Source organism: Plecotus auritus, assembly GCF_963455305.1.
Source record: "Plecotus auritus genome assembly, chromosome: 4".
NCBI lineage: Eukaryota > Metazoa > Chordata > Mammalia > Chiroptera > Vespertilionidae > Plecotus > Plecotus auritus.
This window is the reverse complement of record NC_137775.1, coordinates 14678052-14696958: the sequence shown is the minus strand read 5'-3', so window position 1 is coordinate 14696958 and position 18907 is coordinate 14678052. Positions and strand designations below refer to the sequence as shown.

Below are 18907 nucleotides of genomic sequence, written 5' to 3'. Positions count from 1 at the left end.
GATGCGCTAATGAATTGAGCTATCCAGCCAGGGATAAAGTTAATCTATTTTTTTATTAGTCCTCACTGGAGGGTATTTCTTCTATTGATTTTAGAGAGGGGGAAGGGAGAGAGTAAGGGGAGAGATGAGAGAAACATCGTCACATCAGTCGGTTGCCTCCTGCATGCACCCCGACTGGGTTGGGGAACCTGCAGCCCATGTACATGGCCTTGACCAGAATCGATTTGGGACCCTTCAGTTCTTGAGCCGATGCTCTAACCACTGAGCAATGCCACCTAGGGCACAGTTAATCTAACGGTATCCTGAGAAAAACACACACACATACACACAAATACTTCTGAAATTTGCCTGTGTAACTGTTGATACCTTTACATAAATGTAGTTTAAATTATTTTTAATACTTTATCTCTGATCATAAAAGAACAAAAATGTACCATTAAAATTTTATCTAATTTATCCATGAATTTGGATTCACCTTAGATAATTGTTTACTTTCTTTGGAATACTTCTTGATATAAACAGCTTGCTTTATGTGGGAAGTAAGGAGCAGAATCTTTTGTCATAACTTGGGGAAATTTGGTTTGGAACTAAAAAAAATTGAACTTTACAATTTATTGCTTATAAGCCTCAGTAATACGTAAATTTTAAGACATCATTTTTCTAGATTAGTGTATATAAAATAATCTGTTCACTTTGTAAACCTAGCCTTAATATTATGGTTAGGCTAAAGAAATAAAATTATCTTAAAGTTACTTTTCTTTTCATGTTTACACTAGCTGCTAGCTTATACAAATAATGCTGGTATAATTAATGAGTCATAAAGATCTGTTTTTTATACAATTGCATAATTTAATGTTAAATGGCATTAGTTGTTATCAGGTCTTACAAGAATCTTTATGCATAATCTAATATTCAAGTATGCATTGTTTTATTAGTATTCTGAATTTGTTCATTGGTTTAATATACATGTATACTTCTTATGGGTATAGTGATATATCTTTCCCCATTACCTACCCTAGTATAACACTTAATTTTTCAAATGAAATATTAAAAATGTAAATCTTGCATAAAATATAAACATATAGCTTAACAATTTGTTGTAAAATAAATGTCCACTTAATCCCAACCAAGTAAATGAAGAGAACTAGCACTATGCATTTGTTTGATCATGACTCCCTCCCTTGTCCCCAGTGATAACCACAATTTTGACTTCTGTGGTATTTACATTATATATATTTTTTATTTACTTTATATTTTTATTACCTAGTTATGTATTCCTGAACAATATATTTTAATTTTGTTTTTTTTTAACTTTATATTATTGGTACAATTGACTATATATCCTGTCATGTTTGACCTTTTCTCTGTAGCCTTATGTTTTCTAAGATTAATGTTGCATACATTTCAATGAATTTATTTTTATTGCTGTATAATATTTCATGGTATAAATATACTCTGTTTTGTTTATGTATTATGCTGTTAATGGACATTTGAGTTATGTCCGGTTTTCCAGTTTTGGCTATTATAAACAACTCTGCTACACATAGAACATTAGCTCAGCTACATATCTCTTTGCAATACATACATATATGACTCTTTAGTGTGTTACAAAAATCTGAATATTCTGTTTTCTATATATCCTTGTATAAATATCACATTATTTTAATTACTACAGCTCTGCAATAATTTATAATAACTGAGGGAGAAATTCTATTTCACTTTGTTTTCAAAAATATCTTGGCTACTTTTAGTCCTTTTCTTTCCACATAAATTTTAGAATCAGCTTCTCAAACTAGCCCACTGGAATTTTAATTTATTTGGATTGAATTTATAGAACAATAGTGAATGAATTGACATCTTTATAATACTGAGCTTTCCAATCTGTAAACATGGAAAATGTCTCCATTTACGTTGTGTTCTTTAATTACTGTCGTTAAAATGTTCTTCTTTCCATAGAGGTCTTATGTCTTTTGTAGCCGTATGTTACATTCCCCAGTACAGGCAGTCCTCGGGTTACGTCGGACTCGACATATGTTGTTTAGTGGTTACGTCGCCATCTCCCATTTATTTATAAAAAAAAAAGAAAAAGTTCCGTCATTTTGACGTATGTACATATGTGCTTTATGTTTTTTATTATTTATTTACCACAAGTAAAGGTCAGGAGTTGTCATCTTTCTTTTAATTTGTGTTACTGTGTCACTTCATTACTGCTGTGTCTGTGCTCCACGTGAGTGACGTATGTGCTTATGTAGGTGGGTTCCCACTTACGGCGAAAATCGTGTAGGGACAGGTCTCCGACGTCACCCGAGGACCTGCTGTATGTGGCAGCATCACCCAGTGGTTTAGAGCATGGATTCTGAAACCACATTGCCAGAGTGATGTTAGGCAAGATTCTTAACCTCTCCAGCTCTGTTTTCTCATATATGAAATGGAGTGTAACTCTACCTTTCCCACAGAGCTATCGTGAGACTAAATATGTTATATGCCTCCCCAATTTAGAATATGGTTAAGTACTTCATATTTTGCATCTCTTAAGAGATGCTCAGAGCCCTCGCGCTTCCCTGCCAACTCTTGGAATAGGTGGCCCATGCCCTTGAGAGCCACATTGTGGAGGTGGAATAGAAGCCCAGAGAGAGGCAGGTGTGGGAGGCCACAGAGCAGCCGTGGGCAAACTACGGCCCGCGGGCCGGATTCGGCCCGTTCGGCTGTTCTATCTGGCCCGCGGAGCCGAAAGAGTGGAGGGTTCTCTTGCTCTCCCCTCCGCTCCTTTACTTTGAATTTATATTAGTTCACACAAACACTCCATCCATGCTTTTGTTCCGGCCCTCCGGTCCAGTTTAAGAACCCATTGTGGCCCTCGAGTCAAAAAGTTTGCCCACCCCTGGCAGAGAGGCAGGCTGGCCAGGTGGTTGACTGCAGCCTCTACCTCGGAGGAATAATGGATGAATTTGGGAGCTCATGGTTGTTCAGCAATAAGGAGTTAAGGTAGAAAAAACAACAGCGGTGTGTTGGCTGGTCCCGGAGGTGGTTCTGAAGGTGGTGACTGGATAAGACGCTGGAGGGTGGTTGGAGGTTGGAAGAAGGGGCGTCTGTGTTCCATCCTAATACTGTTGAAGCAAGAGACAGATCCGGGACCATGGAGGGCACTATCTTCATTCATTTTATTATTTTCTTTTAAAGATTTATTTTAGGTTATTAGTGGAGGTATTTTGTTGATCTCTATAAAAACCTTACATTTTTAAGTTATTACACAATGTGCATTTAAATTCATAACTGAATTGGAAAATAATGTATATCTTTATAATATTTAATATTCTTATCCTGATAGGTGCTGTCTTGCTATTGAATTTTTTTACATTCTCCAATGATAAATTATAGCTCTCTTTATATAGGTCCTGTGCATTTTTTATTATCTTTTTTGCTATTTTAATATATTTCTCCATGGTAATATTTTAATTGGTTATTACTGGTATAAATAAATTATTTTTTTGTTACTGGTCACCCTACATAATTCTCATTCATATATATAATTAGGGAAGGATCTGTTTCCAAACTCACAGATTGTTGGAATTACTTCCTCATGGCTTTAGGACTAAGGGTCTCGTTTTCTTGCTGCCCAGAGCTAAGAAGTCCTTGTCAGTTGTCAGTCGAAGGCTGCCCTCAACTCCTAGGAGCAACCTGTTGTTCTTGCCGTGTCATTTTCTTAACATGGCTGCTTGCTTCTTCAAAGCCAGCAGAAGGTGTGATCACATCATCCTGTCACCTTAACATACTGTGACCAGAGGAAAGTCACAAGTCCTGCATATACTCAAGAGGAGGGAATCTCACAAGGGCATGAGTACCAGGGGTGTGGGGGTTCCCCCACAGAGCCATTCTTTTAATTAACAGATAGTCTACTGACAGTACCTGGTGTTAAACCACTATGGTATCTAAATTATTGCTATCGCTTTTTTGTTTGTTTGTTTGTTTTAAACTGGTTTCTCTACCTCTGTCCCAGCCAGAGTGAACCTAGTAAAATACAAATCAGATCATCTCAACCCTGTATTCATTTCCTAGGATAAAGCCTTACTCCACTGTTTCTCACGCCATCAAAGAAAAGCTTGACAGTGGCCTTACAGAGTCCCGGGTGATCTGGACCCCTAACATTACTTTGGCCTCACCTCCTCATACTTCTTTGTTATTTATTCCCCTTCAGCTGTATGGCCCCCTTTACTGTTCTTAACGCATGCCAGATGTACTCTCCCCTTAGGTCCTTTGCTCAGGCTGCTTGCTGTGCCTGGAACCCTTTTTCCCCAGATCACTTCCTGGTTTGCTTCCTCATTCTTTTTAGGTCCTCACTGACGTGCCACGTTGGTGAGGAACTTTCCTAACCCTCCTATTTAAAATTGCGTGCAGGTATTCATCCACACTGCCTCCTTGTTAGAACTTTATGTTCACTTCTCCAGTTTTTGTTTTAGCTTTCACTTTTTACTTTGTGCATTGTCTGTGCCCCTCCTCTAGTATTTGCATTCCATACAGACTTGGATTTTTGTGCATGTGTGTTCAGTGATGTACTTAAAACAGTGGTAGATACTTAGTAGGTATTTAGCCAATATTTCTTAAAATTAAGTAAATTTAACTTTATGTCATGGACGAAGTAGTTTCCAAATAAACAGTTTTATCATCCTCTAGTAATGGATATCATTATCTCTTTTCAGAAAGCATGCCTTTCTATTTTTTTTTTCTCTCATGTTCTTTGCATTGGCTTAAATTTTTAGAACACACTGTTAAATAATAATGGATGACTTTGCCTTCTTCATGACCTTAGTGGGAATGCTTTTAGCTCTTGCCTTGAGATAGATTTGTAAATCAGAGAAGTAACCTTTCTTTAATTTACTTAGTCTTTTTTGGAGGACAGAGACTAGAGAGTGGATGTTGAATCTTAAGTCAAATAGCTTTTAATCATCTGTTCAGATGACTGTGTGGTTCTTTTCTATTACATATTGATGCCATGAATTACATTAGGAAACGTTTTCATATTAAACTATTCTTTCCTTCCTGGAATGAACTGTACTTGGTTGCAATATGCTCTTCTTTTAATTTATTGCTGGATCAAATTTGCTAAGCTTTACATTATTCCCAGTACTTGTAAGATCTTAAAAGTCTTAACATCATTTGTTGAAGTTTTGATTTACTCCTTCTGTAATGAGGAAAATTCAGCTCAGATTTTTTTTGCTTTCTGAATTTTTCCCAGTTCATCTTGAATCATCTCATTGTCCTTCTAGATCAAGCATGTCAAACTCGCGGCCTATGGGCCGCATGCCTCATTTATTAGGCCCATGTTAGCCTTTGAGTTTGACATGCTTGTTCTAGAGCCTATAGAAGCCTTCTTTCAAATCATAAGCTAGAGGTCATTGAGGGTCATTTTCATTACATGTTCACTAAATTAGTAGCCCAAAGAAAAGAGAAAGGGCCTGGCTGGCATGGCTCAGTGGTTGAGCATCGACCCATGAACCAGGAGGTCATGTTTCAATTCCTAGTCTCAGGGCACATGCCTGGATTGCGGGCTTGATCCCCAGTAGGAGGCATGCAGGAGGCAGCCAATCAATGATTCTCTCTCTCATCACTGATGTTTCTGTCCCTCTCCCCCTCTCTATTCCTCTCTCTGAAATAAAGAAAAACATATTTTAAAAAAAGGAAAACAGAAAGGTCGCTAGGTTCTCCCTGAACCTTCATGTTGAAGAGAAGTTAGGGTGTTATTGGTTAGCTGACATTTTTCAATATACCCCAAGTTTATTTGTGTGTGTTTGTCCCCTTTATGAGCTGTCCCCGCTGACCTTACCATGGAGGAAGTCAGTTTTATTTATTAATAATTGTCTCTATAGCCAATAACCAGTAATTAATAATTGGCTTGTCTGTAACTACGTGTTCTGCCTTATTCCTTCTACTACTAAGAACTATAGTAGAACTGGGGATCTGCCTGCTGCTGTGCTGTATTTCCACTGGTGCAAAAGAGGGGTAGGTTTTCCATCTGAGTATCCTCCTAAGTTTGATTAGTTTCAGGTTCAGTTTTCTTGGCAAGAGTATTTCATGGATGGTGCAGGCGCATCTTCTTGTATGGCAGTAGGAGCCACATGATTTCTGTTTACCTCTCTTTTATTTAATGTTAAGGTAGAGCAGTGTATTTAGGTGTTCTCAGATTGACCTGAAAATTATAAAGTTATCCATTGACATTTCACCTAATAAACAGTTCCGGGATTGGTAGCAAAATCATTCTGTTAATTCCTTTTATAACTAATTGTGGGGAAAGAAGTGGTGGCAATTTGCTGTTTTTATGAATTTGCTGATGTTTGCTAATTAACTTTTAAATTAACTAGCAGTTGAGAAAAAAAACTTACTATTTCTAGATTTAAATTTTTTTAAAAACTTGAGTAGAAGTTACCCATGGTTTTTAAATAATATTTTCATAAGAAAAACTTTTGAAGTCAATTGCTATTCAAATTAATTAAAATATATCTGAAATAACTATTTGATCCTTCTTAAAATTTCTAATTTTATGATTAGATATTCAAGACACCAAGAAAGTCTAAATCTTTAGGATATATTTTATAAAATCTACTTTTTATTGTTTCTCTTTACATAGGTTATTAAGTGTGGTATGCTGTAATCTAGACACCCTTCTTCTATTAGAGACTCAGTATCAAGTGTCTGAAATCTTACTAAACGCTCAAGAAGAAAATATCTTAGAGACCTCTGAGAGCCACAGGTAAAATAAAAGGAAATAAAGTCTGTTATGACATGATAATAACAACAGTTTTCTTTACAGATGCTCTGTTATGAGAGTGATTTTCTATATAGTTTGTTTAATGTTTCTGGACTATCTGAATTCAACAGATTTAAATAACAGCAATAAAGCAATTAAAGCATAAATGTCACAGTTAGAAAGATTAGGATAGATATTCTTGAAGGTGGCTTGCAGAGTACTACTTTCTGAGTTTTTATTTAACTTAGTTTTTGTTTGTAAATTAGTTAAGTGCTAACTTTTTGTTATTGTTGCAAATCTTTTATTTTATTATTTTTATTGTCTAAAGTTTTATGTATGTGTCCTTTTTCCCTGATTCACACCCCCTCCCCCACCAGCCATTTCCACCCCGGGCAAGCCCCTACTTCCCCAGTGTCTGTGTCCATTGGTTATGCTAATATGCATGCATACAAGTCCTTTGGTTGCTCTCTAACCGCCCCCCCCCCACGAGTGCTAACTTTTTTAATGGTTCCATGAAGTTGTATCAATTTTAAATTCAATTTGCATGAGAAAATGACCCATTAAACAAGACATTTTATTTTGTGCCCCTTGTAGAGGAACTCTTTTCTCCATTCTCTTAGTTATGTTAGTTCATAGTCAATAAATACTGATTATTACAAAAATGAGGTTATGATCATATCTTGATTTTTGTTGTTGTTGTTAATCCTCACCCGAGGATATTTTTCCATTGAATTTTAGAGAGAGTGGAAGGGAGGGGGAGAGACACATTGATGTGAGAGAGGCACATTTATTGGTTGCCTCCTGCACACACCCTGACCAGAGCCAGGGATTGAGCCTGTAACCAAGGTACGTGCCCTTGACTGGAAGTGAACCTTGGACCCCTCAGTCTGAGGGCTGATGCTCTATCCACTGAGCCAAACCAGCTAGAGCCTTGGTATATTTTTCTATTAATATATCACACATGCCATTACCTCAATTTGCTGACATTTATTGAATGCACATTCAATAGTTGGCATTATTTTTGGGTCTGAAATTTTCAAAAAGAGTGTGCCTCTATCCTAGCTAGGTCTTAGAAAATTATAGAAGACCAGGCACATTCCTGGGTACTCTAGGTTTGACACAGAAGGATAGTATTGACAGCTGCAGAAGTGTGGAGGCTGCTTAAAAGCAACATTCAGATTTTAAATTTAAGGCCCTGGGTCCAGAACTTAAGGAAACCTTGACTAAAAATGTAATAAAATCATTATGAAAATAACATATTTTAATCCCATTTCTTTAAATGCAGTAATATTTGTCAAGGAAATATTCTTTTATTAATCTCATTTCTTTCCTGATATCAATTATATCTCCCTCAATTCTTTGCTTTCTAGCAGAGAAAGCTAGAAGATAAAGAGTGAGTTTAGCTTTTTTTAAGGGATACATCGATAATCTTAGAGATATATTCAAACAAGCACAATGGCCTACATACAAAGATACTTACTCTGGAATAGTCATAAAAGCGTACAAAAATTTTTTTAATGTCCATCCATAGCAGGGAGTTTAAACGTTTAGGGCACATTTGGACAGTTGTATACTATGCAGATTCTAGAACAGAGCAGCTATATATGTTTTGATAAAGAATTATCTCCAAGATAAAGTTAAGTGAAAAAGGAGAGGCACCAACATTGCATACAGTGGTATCATTTGAATAAATATAAAGAAACGTTTGGATACATACATAAACACATTTGTTTTTATACAGACCCTCCAAGGACAAAAAAGAAACTGTAAGAATTGTTAGCTCTGTAGGGGTTGGAGGAGAATCTGAGAGACTGGAAGAAAGCATACTTCTCACTGTATATCTTTTATGGTTTTTGAATTTTTGTGCAGTTGCATGTTTTAGCTACTTAATAGCTTTCATAAATAGAGAGAAAAATTTTGGTGGATGCTTTTAAGAGTCAAAAATACCAACTCAATATCATTCCCCAGAACCTGACAAAAATAGCCAAATGCATTTAAAATTAAAAGAAAATCTGTCATCAATTTGGAGAAATGTTCCAGACTTAGTTTACTTTGCTAGATACAGTGAAATGGAACCAAAACAAAGCAATACTTAGACTTCTGGTTTAAATATGGTCGTGTAAGTTAATATTTCCCCTTTCTCATCCTAGAAGTAACCTCAAGGATTGAGTGGGAGTGGAGGGGTAGCATATCATCAAAATTTGTAGCCACAAATGAGTTTTAAAAGTCAGCAAAGGGCAGTCAAAATAGGGCAAATACTACTAAGGCAGCTGAAGAACTTGAGAAAGGATAGCATGGCTGCCATCAATGTGAAAAAGAGCAAACTACGATTCTCAGAAAAAAAAGGAAAAAGAAAAAAGAAAGTGAATATATAGGGTGGGTCAAAAGTAGTTTTTCAGTTCATATGGAAAAAATATAGTAATTAATAAATAATAATACAAATATAAGCTGTGTTTTGTGTACTCACAAGTGTAAACCCACTTTTGCCCATCTGTATTTCTAAGTAAAAATAATCTATTTTCCAGACTTTTCTATAGAATTTTATCTGCCTTTTTTCTTTACATTCTAGTGACTTGATTTTAAAACTAAATTATATTCCATTAGATAACAAAATTGCTATGTTTATTTTTCAGAGATTTTATAATTGATGGCTTATCAATAGAGAGAAATCACGTTCTTGTTAGAATAAACCTTATTGGTGGGCCAATGGAACGAATTTTGCCTCCGAGGATGCTACAGAAGGTGAGTGGGTAAGAGGAAGGGGAAATGTTTTCCTGACATATTTTGAAGCAACATGGACAAGTAAGATGACACTAAACAGCACCTATCAAATGTCTATATCACAGAGGTGAACTTTTATTACTAGAAAAACTTTAGGATGAAAGCAAATACTTTAAAACAAAAGTACTATTTTTCATGGCAAAGAGTCAAGAGTACTAGTTTGTGTTGCAGAGTAGGGTATTATGTTATTAAAAAGTTGTCATCTTCCTTTTGTGTCTGAATTTTTTAGTTTTGATTTCTTTCCCTTTCATGACACTTAATTTTTGTTAGATGTCTATATTCTTTTGTATTTAATTGGCATTATTGTGTACCTCTCTTTCTATCAATATTAATAGTTTGGTTTTCTCTGGAAGTTTTTTTAAAATTTTTATTTATTTATTTGAGAGCGGGAGGGGAAGAGAGGGAAGGAGAGCAGGAGGGAGGGAAGAAGGGAGGGAGGGAGGGATCAATTTTTGTTGTTCCACTTATTTATGTAATCATTGGTTGATTATTATATGTGCCCTGAACAGAAATTAAATTTACAACCTTGGCATATTGGGATGGTACTCTAACTATCTGAGCTACCTGGCTAGGGCAAGGGCTGGAATTTTTATTGTTATTGTTAATTAAGTACATTTTACTTTGGCTGTCACTCTGGGGCACATGAGGTAGAAATGATTGACAGTACAAAAGAAACAGTTTTGTGAGCAACACAGGAAATGCAGGTTTCTTTTGAAGACCATAATTTTCCTTTCATGACGGAAATACTAAAGCCATCATTCTCAGTCCTGCTTGCTAGAACAAGTTACCAGATATTTGTCTTTATTGCTTATTTAATGTTGTTTCTACGATATTTCATTTTAGTAATTATTCATTAGATCATTGAATTGTAATGTCAAATAGCTTTTGATTAGTTGGACCACAACTCTAAAATTTTTATAAAACAAAGCCAATTTCTATGAATGATATTTCAGAAAACCTTAAAATTCAATGCTATCTTAAACTGTTTTCGAAAGTGATCTGTCTTGCTTCATTTTTAGGGTGATGATCCATATCCTTGGCCAATGTTTTCATCATATCCTTTACCAAACTGCTATCTGTCAGAAGGTACAAGAAATACTGATCAAAAACAAGGTAAAATATTTGCTATCAAATGCCATGTTATTTTAGTGCTTTTGTTATAATTTCAAAAAAGAAAAATATTGAGAAGGGAGATTAAAACTATTTTCCTTCTGTTTGTGAATGTGGATATAGATACCTATTTCTTTGTACATTTTCATTTTTTCAAGTTTCTTATGAAATTAACATTTGTATGATGCCAGATAATTTTTATCAGAACATTTTTTTGGTTTAAAAAAGTAACTAATGATTTTTTATTAATTCATTCTATTTATATAAAACTTTATTCAACAGAGTAATATTTTTTAGTATCTGTGTGATCAAGACTTGAAAGTATATAAATTGTATAAATGTAATAAAATAAAAACTCAGATAACCACTTTAGAGTAGTTCATGAATTTTTAGAGATTATATTCAAGTAATGAGGTAATTGGATGGTAATATAGTGTGATGGGAGTTAAATAGACAATAAGAAAATTATGTTTAAAGCAAGGAATAAAGTATAAATATGTGTTTTCTGGTTTATAGAAGATAATTTTTGACAGAAAAAATGACAGGGAGGTTAGAAGGAGCAAATTCAAAGAACTAGGAGTCGGTCAAGGATGACTGAGATTTGTAATGTGAGGGTAAGAGTCACCAGAGATAAGACGAGACAGGTAAGCTAAGCTCAGGCATAAGGCCAGTGTAGCTCAAGTTCAGGTGCTTAGACTTTTTCATAAGAGCAATGAAAATTCAGCCAGTTTTTAGACTAGAGAATTATAAGATAAAATATAAACATATACAAACAAACTGTTCATTAATTTGAGAAGTTTAATCTTAAATCAACATGAATTCCTTTATAATGCCATCAAACGTACATTGGAAAGAAATAATATAAGATTGATTTCACATAGGTTAGATTCTATGGAATGATTGTTGAAAAATAAGGATTTTTTTCTTCTTTGTGCGACTTTATATGCCATTTACCTTTCCCTACATTTATTTGCTTTAAAAGAATTAATAGAAACCATAAATCAAGATACATTATTTTTATTTCTATCCAGTGTTTGAGATATGCATTATATATTTCACAATTGCATAGAAACAAAAATTCTATTTTTTCTATTTACTTAGAGGTTAGGGAAAGAAGATGAGGGAGCTTTTAAACTTTTTAGTATTTGTCTTTATAGCTCACTTTACAAATTTTGTCTTTGTGTTTTCCTCTTGTGTGACCTAATCTGTTACTTTCAGAGGTATGGGAGTGATATTAAGTATTTTTCAAGAAGAGACTCTTGAGAGAGTATCATTTGGACTCTTTTCCTACTTGGCTCATATCTTTCCTGAACCCAAACTGTTCTCAAGTTACTCTCGTTTTTCAATCTTGCTTTTAGTCTTTTTAATAAGTCCTTATATTTTGTCATCTTGTTTTAGGTTTCATCAATCATTCTTCCACTCACTCCTTTTATTTGACATGTTTTAGGAGCATTGATTATCAGGTGCTTCCCTAGACATTGAAGATAAGATGATGTGTGGGACTTGGTCCATTCTTGATGCCTCAACTCCTCTCCTGATCTCTTTTCCTTATCCTATCTAATAAAAGAGTAATATGCAAATTGATCGTCACTCCAACACACAAGATGGCTGCCCCCATGTGGTCAAAGATGGCTGCCCCCCGGTGGACACAGGATGGCCACCACAAGATGGCCAGCACGGGAGGGCAGTTGGGAGGAACCAGGCCTGCAAGGAAGGGCAGTTGGGGGCGATCAAGCCTGCAGGGGAGGGCAGTTAGGGGTGACCAGGCCAGCAGAGGAGGGAAGTTGGGGGTGACCAGGCCTGCAGGGAAGGGCAGTTGGGGGGGACCCAGGCCTGCAGGGGAGAGCAGTTGGGGGGGACCAGGCCTGCAGGGGAGGGCAGTTGGGGGTGACCAGGCCTGCAGGGGAGGACAGTTAGGGGTGACCAGGCCTGCAGGGGAGGGCAGTTAGTGTTTACCAGGCCTGCAGGGGAGGGAAGTTAGGGGCAAACAGGCTGGCAGGGGAGCAGTTAGGCATAAATCAGGCTGGCAGGGAGTAGTTAGGGGGTGATTAGGCTGGCAGGCAGAAGCAGTTAAGGGCAATCAGGAAGGCAGGCAGGCGAGCAGTTGGGAGCCAGCAGTCCTGGATTGTGAGAGGGATGTCAGACTGCCCGTTTAGGCCTGATCCTACTGGGGTCTCAGATTGGAGAGGGTGCAGGCTGGGCTGAGGGACATACCGCCCCCCGCATGCACGAATTTTGTGCACTGGGCCTCTAGTTATGATATAATATGGTGATCTCTGCTAAGTTTCTCTTGGGAATAAATAGTTACTTATCAGTTTTGTTTTAACAATAAATTCATGATTAGTTTTATTGAGTGACTACCACATTTGATAATTTTTTTCCAAAACAGTTTGGTAAAAAAATAATTGACTTATTTTATTTTATTTTTTTTATTTATTTATTTTTTAATTTTTATTTTTTTATATACTTTTCTTTTTGAGGCCAAATATATTGACCTTTTTTTCACATTATCAATTTTATTTTTTTAAAAATTTCTTTATTGATTAAGGTATTACATTTGTGTCCTTATTCCCCCATTACCCCCCACCTCCCATCATGCCTCCACTACTCTGTGTTCATTGATTAGGCTTACATGCATGCATGTAAGTCCTATTGACTTTTAATTACAGTTTTTCAGATGTTTGAAGGAAACCTCTCTATATTTCCTTCCAAAATAATTTTCAGGTTGCAGAGAGTTTCATTTAAATATCTTCGTCTTTCTTTTTTACAACAAGCTACCTACAGGGCTGCTGCTTCAATAATTGACTTATTTTAAATTGAACAAGCCAGACAGAAATAAAAAAGCAAGAGTAAATGGACACTTATCTAGAATAGGAAAACATATGTCATCAATTCCCGGAAATCAGTGCTCAGAAGAGTATAATTTTACTCCCTGCTTGACTCGTGCACGTGGTTTAGAAAAGGGAGTAAGAACCACCTCTCTGGCGGGGGCAGAATAGAGCTGCGGACGGTGGTTCGCCTGGGGCCCAGGATGCCGCCAGGCAGTGATGCCGTGTGCCCAGGTCCGTTTTCTCACCTCGTCTCCTGGAGGACTATTTCACATCTGTCATCAGACCTTCTTCAACCCCCCATCTGTGCTGTCGGATGATAACTTTGTTCCTATTTTACTGATGAAAAAGAAACAGTCAAAAAAAGTTTCCACGTGCTCCTGATGCATATGAACTCGGTGGCATCTGTGCCCATTTTGGGTTTTATTACTATTCATGTACTCCTTATGTTATTTACAGAAGTTGGCTTCTCCCTTTGTGCACTGTGTCCCTTTCTTTCTTCTCGAAAATACTGCACCTATCAGTTCTCTCTTTTTATTATTATTATTTTTTAGAGAGTTTGGGCTTCTTCATAAGCCAATAAGTATGGGGTTAATTCTTCCATATTTCAAATATCTTAATTTGAACCTATTTCCCCCCACACTACAGTCCCATTTCTGTCCCTTTACTGCAAAATTCCTTGCAGAAATTGTCTAATCTTGGTATTCCAGCTACTCTTCCCATTCTGTCTTGAAGCCACTTGAAAGCTAATCAGGCTCTCACCCCATCACTCCATCACGATAAAATCTCCTGGTCAGACCTCAGTCCTTATCCTACTAGACCCAGCATTGTCACTGAACCTTTCTGGGCCTCCCTCTTTTTTGAAACACTTTTCTTCCCGTGGCTTTCAGGAACATCCATTACATAATTTTCCTCCTGCATTTTTTGCAAATTCTGTTTCCTCGGACTTTGTTGAATCTCTCACCTCTCTCCAACCTCTAAACTTTGGAGTATTCCAGGCCTCACTTGTCTTTGTACTTCACTCTTGGGAGGATCGCATCTAGTCATATGACTAAAATACTGTCGACCATGCTGATTGCTCTCAGATTTGTATTTCTAACCCCTATCTCTACCCTGAGCCTTGTACTCATATCTAACTGTCTACTTGATATCTCCGCTAGGTATCAATAAGCATATCAAACTTAAGTCTGGGATAAACTGATACTCCCTCCAGATATATTCCTTTGGTGTGCTTGCTCATTTCAGAATGGCACCTTTGTGTTCCAGGTTCTTTAGGCAAGAAACCTGAAGGCATTCTTAAATTCTCTGTCTTCAGACCTTACGTCTAATCTGTCAGCATTTGCTCTTGACTCTACTCATCTGAAATAAACCACTTTCACCCATCCTCTGCCAGTCATCTCTCCCTTGTAGTAACCTGCTAAGTGTTCAGTGTGTTCTCAACACAGCAGCCAGTGTAATGCTGTTGAAATGTGGTTTGGATCATATTGCTCCTCAAATTGAAACCCTCCAATGGCTTCTCTGTAGCCTATAATGGTCAACGTATTTGTGACTGACTTTCTTCTGTCATATGCTCTGTTTCATGTTAATTAGAAGCCTCTTTAATTCCATGTTTCCCCAGTGTATTGGACAGTAACTTCCATTGTCTTTCTGTTTGTCCTTAAAACACGTTTGCATGGGACTTTTTTTTTCTCAATTTAACAGCTGTACCTAATAATTCCTCATAATAATAGTGGTCCTGTGTCTACTGTGATTATTGTTAAGCAGGATAGAATGATCTAGGCCCCAGTCGACCACCCAGGAGGCACCTCAGGAAGAGATATAACATTTTGAATTAAATATTAATAAAATATATGTCACTCTGATGTTGCTGATGTGTCACTGATCCTGTACTCATAGTAGGATGGCAGAAAATGAGAGGAAATCAGAATCATGTCTGGCTTTTCATTGTACCTAAGAGAATACAGTGATGATGTCTGTATGAACTAAATGAGAAAAGTGGGGCCAAATGCATTTATAACAGTATAAAACTAATTTGAAAGTAATGTCTCTGGTTAAATAGTGTGCAGTAAATTAAACATTGTGTACTTTAAAAAATTATGGTTAGGCTAGTAGTATTTTAAGACACAAATTGCTTTTTTAAAGGCATGTATTCATATACATTTCATTTTCCTTTTTTATTTGGAAGTTAATGACTCACTGATTCTGTTAGGTGTTATTTTTGTTGTCATTTGCGATATCATTTCATTGTTGTGGGAAAAAATCACTCCAGTTGTATGCATAGGGTGACATCTTTCTCATTTGTCTCCCTGCTCCTAGGTTTTCCCTCCTTCTACAGTTAGCATCTCCTCGTCTATTAAATTGCTTCTTGTTTGTTCATCGGCATCAGTGTTAACTATTAGATGATTTATCTTCATCTGTAAATAAGAATCTTGAGGTATCATCTGGTTCAGTTATTTTTCTTTGTGTACATTTTAGTGTCACCACATTAAAATATAAAATCCCTTTGAAAGCTACTGATTAATATTTTGTATGTACACTTGTACATATATGTGTATGCATGTATAACTACACATATGTACATGTATATGCCTATAATGTAACATGTGAACATATGAAAATCATCCTATACCTATGAAACATTTCTTTTTTCATATGGTGGAAATAACTTGTCAGAGTACCATCTCTCTGTTAAGTGAGCGTTTAGATAGATAAGAGGAAATGTGTTAGTGCAGTAACATTGTTACCTGTGCAGAAGAAAGGCAAGGTGAATGGAGAAAGGAGTGTTGTACAATGGTTTAAGCAGTATTGGTGGCATGTCAGCATGTGTTAAAGTGAGCTACTGAAGATTGGCTCATAACGCCTTTCCTCTTTGAAACAGGAAGAGTGTGAGATGGTTAGCCATCTTTTTTGTTTCGTTTTTGTGTTCCTAAGCTAAACTTAGCTCTCCTAGGAATTGTTACACCCCTACCCTAATCGGCCAGTCTGCTCCACTGCATTCCACTTGGGTGTGTTCAGGTGGGGATTTCTTACTCTCAGGAGGAAGGGGAATCCCGGGCTTCCATCCTGAGAAATAAAAATGGCTCGAGGGGTTGGATAGCATGCTCTGGTTATTGGTGACTTATCTCAATAATAGGAGACATTTGCCCCTTTTACTTCCCTTTCTGCCATCCTATATTCACTTCATTTATTACCTTTATAATGTGTATGCAGGCTGAATTATAAAATAATCTGTAATTTAGGTTACCCCTGTATCCTATATAATTCACTGCAGATGTTTTTGGATATCTGCGGGAAAGTGGTTCCGTGACCCCCAGGGATACCAAAATGTGCAGAGGCTCAAGTCTGCCCTCATATCTGTGAGTTCCACATATGTGGAGGTAGAGGGCCAACTGTACTGTCTTTATCTAGAAACCATTTGGATTTATATTTACTCAGCTGGGGCTTGACCTTCTAAGTGGAGAGTAATTTATGTTGTGTGTGTCATTGCCTGTATGTTTCTCTTCCTCTTAACAGGCCCAACAGAATAGCAGAAGCACAGCACTGGCTCACAGTCACTGGAGGTCAGGCTACTTGGTGTTGATTGCCTTTCTTTGATCTTAGAAATTCAAATGGCTGCTCATCGAAAGCCTCAACCCTATTAGTGACTCCTAATGCAAGTGAACTCCTGGATGTTGCTAAGAACCCCTTAGGAGTCACTCTTCACCCGTACATCCCTCCAGGGGCCCTCCTTGAAAGTTTACCTCCTTAGGGATTTCTAAGAAGTAAACAGAGTGACAGCTGATGCGAGCCATGTATATAAACAAACGTATTCCTTCCCCATTATTTCATTTCCCTTGCCATTTACTTCATCTCGTGTTTTTTCTGTTTCTGTAGTAATTATCCTACATAGTCTGTATCAACATGTGGGTCTTTGTACTTTTTAAAAACAGCTTTATTGACACGCAGTTAACATACCATACACATCACCAATTTAAAGTGTGTAGTTTTATGGTTTTTAGTATATCCACAGATATGTGCAGCCATCACCACAGACAATGTTAAAACATTTTATCACCTCAAAAAGAATTCCAGTACCCTCTTTCCCTCCTTTCCTCACCCAGCCCGGAGCAATCACTAATCTACGTTCTGTCTCGAGAGATTTTTCTAGTCTGGACTTTTGTAGGAATGGAATGATAGAGTATGTGATACTTTGTGACTGGATTATTTGCCTTGGCATAATGTTTTCAGGGTTCATCCATGTTGTAGCATGCATAAGTACTTGCCTTTTTTGGTCAAATAGTATTCTGTTGTATAGCTGTCATATAATTTGTTTACACATTGGTCTGCTGATGGACACTTGGGTGGTTTCCACCTTTTGGCACTATAAATAGTGCTGCTATAAACAGTCCTGTACAAGTTTCTGCATGTTTTCATTGATCTAGAGCAGTGGTCGGCAAACTCATTAGTCAACAGAGCCAAATATCAACAGTACAACGATTGAAATTTCTTTTGAGAGCCAAATTTTTGAAACTTAAACTTCTTCTAAAGCCACTTCTTCAAAATAGACATGCCCAGGCTGTGGTATTTTGTGGAAGAGCCACACTCAAGGGGCCAAAGAGCTGCATGTGGCTCGCGAGCCGCAGTTTGCCGACCACGGATCTAGAGTATGGTATATGCCTAGAAGTGGAATAAATGAATTATATTGTAATTCTATATTTAATAGTTTGAGTATAACGTTCATGTCAGTTTAGTGAAATCTTAAGGTCCACACTGTTTACTAAATCAAATACTCAGTAATGTGTCATGTTGTATAAAAACAAGAATACTCAGGAATTATGGTTATAAGTCAATTTTATGAGCTTTGAGTATATCAAGAATCCTTTTTTATGAGTTTTTAATAAATGTAAATAGTAATTGATAGTATAAGATGTAATTACAGAAAAATGTTTTCCTTTGAAAGCCATATACTGTGTTTTTAAAAATAGAATTTGTATCTTTATATGCTTAATGTTGATACTTATTTTTCAATGTATCTAGCGTGTCTTATAATAATACCAGTACATGCTCTCTTTCTTATTAGACAATGATCTTGGCAAAATTTTATTACACTTTAAGATGTCTGATAAACAAACTGAGTGGATAGAAAACTGCCGAAGACAATTTTGCAAAATGATGAAGGCCAAACCTGATAAAATCAGTGGAGGTGGTAAGTGCACTGTCTAATTTTTTTTTTTTTGGTATGAAAATCATATTAACAGACGCTGTGTTTCCTGAAGATTAGTGCCAGCTTGTCTAGAATTCATAATACTAATTCCAGAAGTCCATTGATTTCTGAAAACTTGTGACCCTGGAGAACTAAAATGAAAGTCTGAGATTACTAAGCTCTTTTAGAAAACTGTCTAAGAGGTCTTGGTAAGCAAAACTTATACTGTTTTACCTTTGCCCAGGTTTTGCTTGGTTTTACTCA

The 18907-nt window shown here is 36.7% G+C and overlaps 1 protein-coding gene across 1 annotated transcript in view; it reads left to right on the top strand.

The window, feature by feature from the left end:
- Positions 1–18907, top strand: part of TBC1D32 (TBC1 domain family member 32) — a 124886-nt gene that overhangs the window by 69543 nt on the left and 36436 nt on the right. The window contains exons 23-26 of the mRNA XM_080664101.1: positions 6623–6745; positions 9376–9484; positions 10543–10636; positions 18521–18646. Coding sequence (XP_080520227.1) covers positions 6623–6745; positions 9376–9484; positions 10543–10636; positions 18521–18646 — 452 coding nt within the window. The remainder of the gene's footprint in view (positions 1–6622; positions 6746–9375; positions 9485–10542; positions 10637–18520; positions 18647–18907) is intronic.